This window comes from Carcharodon carcharias, chromosome 14 (assembly GCF_017639515.1).
Source record: "Carcharodon carcharias isolate sCarCar2 chromosome 14, sCarCar2.pri, whole genome shotgun sequence".
In the NCBI taxonomy this organism is placed as follows: domain Eukaryota; kingdom Metazoa; phylum Chordata; class Chondrichthyes; order Lamniformes; family Lamnidae; genus Carcharodon; species Carcharodon carcharias.
The window spans coordinates 622458-630950 of NC_054480.1; the positions used below are offsets into that span (position 1 = coordinate 622458).

Below are 8493 nucleotides of genomic sequence, written 5' to 3' on the forward strand. Positions count from 1 at the left end.
GGTTTCTCTGCAGGGTTGCTTGGGTGTATTCTCTGGGACAGAGTGAGGGACAGCAATCTGGGAGAGCCTCAGATTAGAGCCCGCTGCTCCTCCGGATCGAGAGGGGCCAGTTGAGGTGGTTCAGGCATCTGATAAGGATGCCCCCTGGTAGGTTCCCGCTGGAGCTGTACCGGGCACGGCCCACTGGGTGGAGACCTCGAGGCCGACCTAGGACACGCTGGAGGGATTACATCTCTCGGCTGGCCAGGGAACACCTGGGAATCCCCCAGGAGGAGCTGGAATGTGTGGCTGGGGTAAGGGAATCCTGGTCGGCTCTGCTCAGCTTCCTGTTACCATGACCCTCGCCAGGAGAAGCAGTGTGAATATAGATGGATGGATGGAAAAGAGCAGGGCTGAGAGATTAGCTTTGGACTGCTCTAACAAAGAGTAGGCATGCACACAAAGAGCCAAATAGTGGCCTTCTATACAGAAAGACATAGGGTAGTATATAGGGTGACGGAGAGTGAATAGAGAAAAACGTCCCATTGGTGGACGGATTGTAAACAAGGGCACAGATTTAAGGTAATTGGCAATAGAAGCAATGGAGACATGAGGAAAAACCTTTTCCCACAGCAAGAGTTTGGGATGTGGAATGCACTGCCTGAGAGTATGGTGGAGGCAGGTTTAATCAAGGTATTCAAGATGCGATTGTGCTGTTATCTGAAAAGGAAGAATGTGTAGGGTTACAGGGAGAAAGCGGGAGACTGGCTCTGGGTGAATTCAGAGGGCTAGAATGACACGATGGGCCAAATGGCTGCCCTCTGTGCCGTAATCATTCTATGATGAGCTCTAGCCAAGAGTTTCCTGGAAATGGAGAGTGGATAGAGGCACCATCAGAGCTGGCTTCCTGGGCTGGGTCAGAAACTCACCTTCTTCCATATTCTAGTGGTCAGTTGGTCAGATAATCCCACAGTGACAGCAACATGCTTTGTATCTTTTGAAACGTACAAGATTCTGCAGGGGCTGGACAGGGTGAGCAGAGTGGCTGGGGAATCTAGAACACGGGCACAGTCTCAGGATAAGGGGCCGATCGTTTGGGACAGAGATGAGGGGAAATTTCTTCACCCAAAGGGTTGTGAATCTTTGGAATTCTCTACCCCACAGGGTTGTGGATGCACCATCGATGAATATATTCAAAACTGGGATCAATAAACTTTTGATCGCTGAGGGAGTCAAGGGAAATAGAGAATGGGTGAGAAAGTGGAGTTGAGGTAGAGGTTTAGAGGAGATGGGCAAAGAGGTTTCGGGAGGGAATTCCAGAGTTTAAGGCAGAGACAGTTGAAAGCACCCACTGCCAATGGTGGAGTGAGTTAAAATGGAGGCTTAAGAGGCCACAGCCAGAGAAGTATAGAGATCTTGGAGGGTTGTTGGGTGGGAGGTTAGAGAGATAGGGAGAAGCCATGGAGGGATTTGAAAATAAGGATAAAAATTTTAAAATTGAGCCATGGCTAGACTGGGAGCCAGTGTAGGCCAGCGAGCACGGTGGGTGAAGGTGTGAGGTCATGAAACAGGCAGCAGAGTTTTCGATGAGCTCAAATTCATGGATGGTGGAAGATGGGAATCTAGCCAGGAGATCATTGGACTGGTCAAGCCTGGAGGTAACAAAGGTGTGGATGAAGGTTTCAGCCACGGGTGAGCTAAGGCAGGGGCGGAGTTGGGGGATTTTCTGGAAATTGAAGTCGGCTGTTGTGCTGATGGAATGGGTTTGCGATTGGAAGCACATCTCGTGATCAGATATGGCACTAGGCTCCTTGGTGACTGGAGAGGTCTCATGGTCTTTTCAGCTGTGACTCCCTGTCCAGGAGAGGGAGTCACAGCTGAAAAGACCATGAGATTTCCCCTCTTGTCATTGAATTATGCATAACCAACTGGTCAGCACTTCCTGACTCAATATTACTCAGAACATCATCTGTCCAAACTCTGGGACCCATTTTCCCTCAGTTGCATTTGGAGTATGTTTGTTTTATTATTCAGTGTTGGATATTGCAGGGCAGGTCAATGATGCCGGGGTCAGCTCGGATCGGGCGTGAGTTGGGTTTTTCCACCGATGGATGGAGAGGGTTAATGTGGTTCACCTTTCATCTTTCAGGCTGGTTCACTCTGGCCCCGCCAAAGGCTCTCTGTTGGCAGATAATTCCGACCTGTCCTTTGTCCTGAGAGCCGGCACCCCACACGGTGTGGAGACTCACCTGTTCTCTGCGGAAATCCACCTGGACCTGTCCACGTGGACACGGCTGTTGGTTGATGGCTGTCACAATGCGGCTGAGCTGATTCAGGAGGTCGTCACAGGTGAGCAGTCTTTCCTCTTAGAGATTCTGGAACCGTGTTCTCGATTCCCCAGCCAGCAGAAACAACCTGTGTGTCTGTTCCGTCAAGCCCCTTCGTATACCTATGGAGGAATGATGCCCTAGTGGTAATGTCACTGGACTAGTAATCTAGGGACAAGAGTTCAAGTCCCACAACAGCAGCTGGTGGAATTTGAACTCAGTTAATAAATCTACTATGTAAAGCCAGTCTCTGTAATAGTGAGTGTGAAACTACAGGATTGTCATTAAAAACCCATCTGGTTCACAAATGCCCTTTGGGGAAGGAAATCTGCAAGGAAATCCTTACCTGGCCTGGCCGACAGGTGACTCCAGATCCACAGCCCTTTGAAATGGCCGAGCAAGTCACTCAGCTCAAGGGCAATTAGGGACGCGCAACAAATGCTGGACTGGCCGGTGACCCCCACGTCCAATGAAAGAATTTTTTTTAAAAGTTTCAGTGAGATTGCCAATTCTCCTAAACCCCAGAGAGTGTAGGCCCAGTTTACTGTTTCTCATCCCAGGAACCAATCCAGTGACCCTCCAATGCAAGTACAGCCTTCCATAGGCACAGAGACCAAAACTGAGCACTGTATTCCAGGTGTGGGCTCACCAACACCCTGTATAATTATAGCAAGACTTCTTTACTCCTGCGCTCCAATCCCCTTTGCAATAAAGGCCAACACGCCATTTGCCTTTCTAATTGCTTGCTGCACCTGCACGCTAACTTTCTGTTCCTTAAACCAAGCCCCTATGACCATCAGCATGTACAAGTTTTATGCCTTTTAATAAAATTCTGGTGTTTTTAAAAATCTTACGACCAAAGTGAGAAACCTCACACTTCCCGGCATTCTACCCCCCACCCCCCACCAGACCAAAGATCAGCGTTGATGGTGTTGAATGATGGAACAGGCTTGAGGAGTCGGATGGACTGCTCCTGTTTATGTTCTTATATCCATGTCCCTTCACTAATGCCCTCCCACTGTCTCTTTGCCATCTAGACCAAATACCTAGGGAAGAAATGATATCTCAGACACATCCCAGTGTGTTTGATAGACTCTGTGGTCTAATGTTCTCGACACTTGTTCTTGCTTCAGCATGTACCTGGAGTGGGCAGGATTGCAAACTGGCTGTCCACTTGGATAAGGGGTTCACCATTTACCAGGACACCCCCGAGATTGGCAAACCCAAGATCCTCCTGAGTCAACCCTTCGAGAAGCTTCGCATGTCCTCTGACGATGGTGTCAAAGTGTTGTACCTGGACTTCGGGGGACCTGAGGGGGAGATTGTGAGTACTTTCATCAGGCTTTGTTCTGCATTGAAACCCATAAATCAAAAGCCAAGGTGGTTTTAGTGTTAGTGATTCACACCAGAGGGCAAGAGTTCATATTCCACCAGGGCTGGCTGAATTCAGTTTAAAGCCGAAATCTGGGAATTACCTGGGCCTATATGTGACTCCAGTCCCAAACCAACGCGGTTCACTTTTAAATTGGAATAAATAATTTTTATGTTTATATTCTCAGGATTTGAGCATCGCTGGCTGGGTCAGCATTTATTGCCCATCCCTAATTGCCCTTGTGACGGTGGTGGTGAGCTGCCTTCTTGAACCGCTGCAGTCCATGTGGTGTAGGTACACCCACAGTGCTGTTAGGGAGAGTGTTCCAGGATTCTGACCCAGTGACAGTGAAAGCACAGTGATATACTCCCAAGTCAGTTTGTGTGTGACTTGGAGGGGAACTTCCAGGTGGTGTTGTTCCTACGTGTCTGCGGCCCTTGTCTTTCCAGTGGCCAAGCAAGGCAGTCAGTTGTATCAAACCATTACAGTGCAAGTAATCTAGAGTGACCATCCCAGCACAGTACTGAGGGAGTGCTGGGCTGTTGGAGGGTCAGTACCAAGGAAGATCTGCACTGTCCGAGAGGTAATACTGAGGGAACGCCGCACTGAAGAAAGGTCATTTCTTAAGGAATGCCACACTGTCACAAGGTCAGTAATGATGGAGCGCTGCACAGTGCGCTGATCAGTACCAAGGGAGAACTGCACAGTCGGAAGTTCAGTAATGATGGAGCGCTGCACTGTCAGAGGGTCAGTACTGAGGGAGTGCTGCACTGTCAGAGGGTCAGTACTGAAGGACTGCTGCACTGTCAAAGGGTCAGTACTGAGGAAGCGCTGCACTGTCAGAGGGTCAGTACTGAAGGACTGCTGCACTGTCAAAGGGTCAGTACTGAGGGACTGCTGCACTGTCAGAAGGTCACCACTGAGGGAGCGCTGCACTGTCGGAGGGTCAGTACTGAGGGAGTGCTGCGCTGTTGGGAGCACTGTCTGTTCTATGATTGCTTAAATGAGATCGGGAGATTATGGAGCATAAGCGTCCCACAGGAAATTACCTGGGTAAAATCCATGGTAGATGGAAGATGATCTTTTGAAGCAATGGGATTATTGGAAGATCATTATCTGATATACAAATTCTGAGATGGTGACAGTTATTGATCAGTGGTGTTAACATGTTTATTCAGGTGTCCGAGATCCCGTTCACAGACTTTGCCTTGCATTGAAAACCCCTACTCTCAGTGAAATTGCACACATCTTGAAAGACCTTAAAGTCCTGACTTTAGGATGGATTTCCCAGTGAATCCATAGCACGAGAATAAACTCCCTGTTAATGAATCCTGTTCTTTCGGAGCCTGTGTCTATGGGACCAGTCATTGGAAACTTTCTCTCTTACAGCAACTCAATCTGCAATCGTGCCCCAAAACCATCGTTTTTATAATTCACTCATTCCTCTCGGCGAAGGTGACTCAACTCGGGCTCCTGGCCTGATGGTGAAGTGTGGAGACGGGGAGCGAGGAGGAGTGGGAGAGATCCAGAGGAGAGTGGAGATGGGGAGCGAGGAGGAGTGGGAGAGATCCAGAGGAGAGTGAGCCGACTGACCAACAGTTTGGAATGAACACAAATTAGTACTTTATTTAAAGTTTTGATTTTAATCCGTGCCAGAAGGATTTTTTCTTTTCATATTGCATATTATTATTTACTAAGTTTCTATTACTAAACTTTCATCTCTTCAGTGCCTCCCCACCATGTTGCTTTGTTAATTAGATTCAAGGCACAGTGAGTCTAAGTGGTTCACTTACTGGACTAATAATCCAGAGAACATGAGTTCAAATCCCACCATGGCTAATTTGAGAATTAAAAAATACCTGGAAATGAGAAGCTGGTCTCAATAACTAAGTGACTGAAGCTGTCAGATTGTCGTAACCCCTAACTAGTTCACTAATGCCCTTTAGGGAAGGAAACTTTACATAACTCCAGTCCAATGCCAATGGATTGACTCCTAACTGCCTCTTGAAGTGACCCTCATGAGTCCCTCGGTTATCTCAAAACTGCAACAAAGATTAACAAGAGCGTCCACAGAAATCTGCAAACTTATCATTGTCCTGTTTCCTGTAACAAAAAACACTGAAAATCACCATGCGAATAACACATTTCTCTGTAAATTTCTAATACTGCATAGTTACATTAGGCGTAGAGCATTTGGAAATAATTCTGAATGCCACTGCCTGCTTCCTTTATATATTACACATCAGTAATTACTGTCACTCAGTGCAGGTTTAGCTCAGAGGAATGATTAAATATCCCTAGTCCCTTTCTGGAGCAGGCCAAAGGGCTTTTTTATATCTCTCCGTCCTGTTTCTTGAGAGTGCCCGTCATCGTGTGAGCAGGTTATTCTGTCATGAGTGTTTTGCCCCGAGTCACTATTCCATCCCCTCGCACACCTGGACACTCTCACTTCCTGTCTCCTTTAATCATGTGTAGACACTAAAATCCCTTTAACACCATGTGTGCTTGGATCTGCTAACTTGATGTGGGCTGAGGTAGGACCTGGAACTTTCCTTTCATTCCGTGTCACTGTCTGGTTATCATCAGTCTAGACCCCAGTCTGTTGCTGCGGATTTCCCAGCATGTCCAGACCCCAGTCTGTTGCTGTGGATTTCCCAGCATGTCTAGACCCCAGTCTGTTGCTGTGGATTTCCCAGCATGTCCAGACCCCAGTCTGTTGCTGTGGATTTCCCAGCATGTCTAGACCCCAGTCTGTTGCTGTGGATTTCCCAGCATGTCTAGACCCCAGTCTGTTGCTGTGGATTTCCCAGCATGTCTAGACCCCAGTCTGTTGCTGTGGATTTCCCAGCATGTCTAGACCCCAGTCTGTTGCTGTGGATTTCCCAGCGTGTCTAGACCCCAGTCTGTTGCTGTGGAGTTCCCAGCATGTCTAGACCCCAGTGTTTCTGCCACACAGTTCGGGGAGCCGGTGATGATGGTCCGGCCTTTGGCTTTGACTGGCTTCTGAAGCATCAACTCATTCTTTGGCTTCAATAATTTCCAAAGTTACACTCCAGCCAGAATAGTTAAGAGTGAGGCCAAGCTGCCCATATTGCTCTCCAGTCCTTTGATCCTTTTTCCATTTCTTGTGAAAAATTGTGTACAATGCCTTTGTTACAGTGCCAAACTAGACTCCTGAATGTTGAAAGAACCTTTCCTTTTATAAACGCTCATTTTTCCTCCCATCAAACACTGACTTGCAATATTAGACTTGATGCCTCGGTGATAATCTTTTGATGTTATGAAACTATTTCTCCCCCACATCAGCCTCTGATCTGAACATGGAGCTACCCTGGCCTAGCAGGTCATCGGGAAGCCTCCCGTTAGTTTGCCGTCTTTCCAGAGTTACCCAGGAATCTCTAGAAGAGTCTAACTAGGAGGGATCAGACTGTAGTCGGGGATCGTGCCTGATTCTGTATTTCAGTTTTCACACGATTATGAACTTCTTCATTCGTTTAAAATTGCCAATGAACTCGATTTACTTCAAGAAAGTTATTTTAACCAGTGAACGGAGAGACTTGTTGCACTTTGTCTCTCTCTCTCCTCCTCTCTTTGTCTCTCTCTCTCTCCTCCACTCTTTGTCTCTCTCTCCCTCTTCCCCTCTTTCTCCGCCCTCCTCCCCTTTCTCCGCCCTCCTCCCCTCTTCCTCCACCCTCCTCCCCTCTTTCTCCACCCTCCTCCCTTCTTTCTCCACCCTCCTCCCCTCTTTCTCAGCCCTCCTCCCCTCTTCTCCCCCTCCCCTCATTTTCTCCGCCCTCATCCCCTCTTTTTCTCCACCCTCCTCCCCTCTTTCACCCCCCATCTCCCCTCTTTCTCCCCCATCTCCCCTCTTTCTCCCCCATCTCCCCTCTTTCTCCCCCCATCTCCCCTTTCTCCCCTCTTTCTCCCCTTTCTCCCCTCTTTCTCCCCTTTCTCCCCTCTTTCTCCCCCATCTCCCCTCTTTCTCCCCCATCTCCCCTCTTTCCCCCCATCTCCCCTCTTTCTTCCCCCATCTCCCCTCTTTCTCCCCCCATCCTCCCCCTCTTTCTCCGCCCTCCTCCCCCTCTTTCTCCGCCCTCCTCCCCCTCTTTCTCCGCCCTCCTCCCCCTCTTTCTCCGCCCTCCTCCCCCTCTTTCTCCGCCCTCCTCCCCCTCTTTCTCCGCCCTCCTCCCCCTCTTTCTCCGCCCTCCTCCCCCTCTTTCTCCGCCCTCCTCCCCCTCTTTCTCCGCCCTCCTCCCCCTCTTTCTCCGCCCTCCTCCCCCTCTTTCTCCGCCCTCCTCCCCCTCTTTCTCCGCCCTCCTCCCCCTCTTTCTCCGCCTTCCTCCCCCTCTTTCTCCGCCCTCCTCCCCCTCTTTCTCCGCCTTCCTCCCCCTCTTTCTCCGCCTTCCTCCCCCTCTTTCTCCGCCTTCCTCCCCCTCTTTCTCCGCCTTCCTCCCCCTCTTTCTCCGCCTTCCTCCCCCTCTTTCTCCGCCTTCCTCCCCCTCTTTCTCCGCCTTCCTCCCCCTCTTTCTCCGCCTTCCTCCCCCTCTTTCTCCGCCTTCCTCCCCCTCTTTCTCCGCCTTCCTCCCCCTCTTTCTCCGCCTTCCTCCCCCTCTTTCTCCGCCTTCCTCCCCCTCTTTCTCCGCCTTCCTCCCCCTCTTTCTCCGCCCTCCTCCCCCTCTTTCTCCGCCTTCCTCCCCCTCTTTCTCCGCCTTCCTCCCCCTCTTTCTCCGCCTTCCTCCCCCTCTTTCTCCGCCTTCCTCCCCCTCTTTCTCCGCCCTCCTCCCCCTTTCTCCGCCCTCCTCCCCCTCTTTCTCC

At 49.9% G+C, this 8493-nt stretch overlaps 1 protein-coding gene across 1 annotated transcript in view; it reads left to right on the forward strand.

Annotated features, from left to right (window-relative positions):
• snta1 (syntrophin, alpha 1) overlaps positions 1 to 7365 on the forward strand; it is a 51180-nt gene extending 43815 nt beyond the window's left edge. The window contains exons 5-7 of the mRNA XM_041205356.1: positions 2129 to 2328; positions 3440 to 3630; positions 5068 to 7365. Of these exons, the coding sequence (XP_041061290.1) occupies positions 2129 to 2328; positions 3440 to 3630; positions 5068 to 5160 (484 nt within the window). The 3' untranslated portion in view covers positions 5161 to 7365. The remainder of the gene's footprint in view (positions 1 to 2128; positions 2329 to 3439; positions 3631 to 5067) is intronic.
• Positions 7366 to 8493: the final 1128 nt, after the last annotated feature.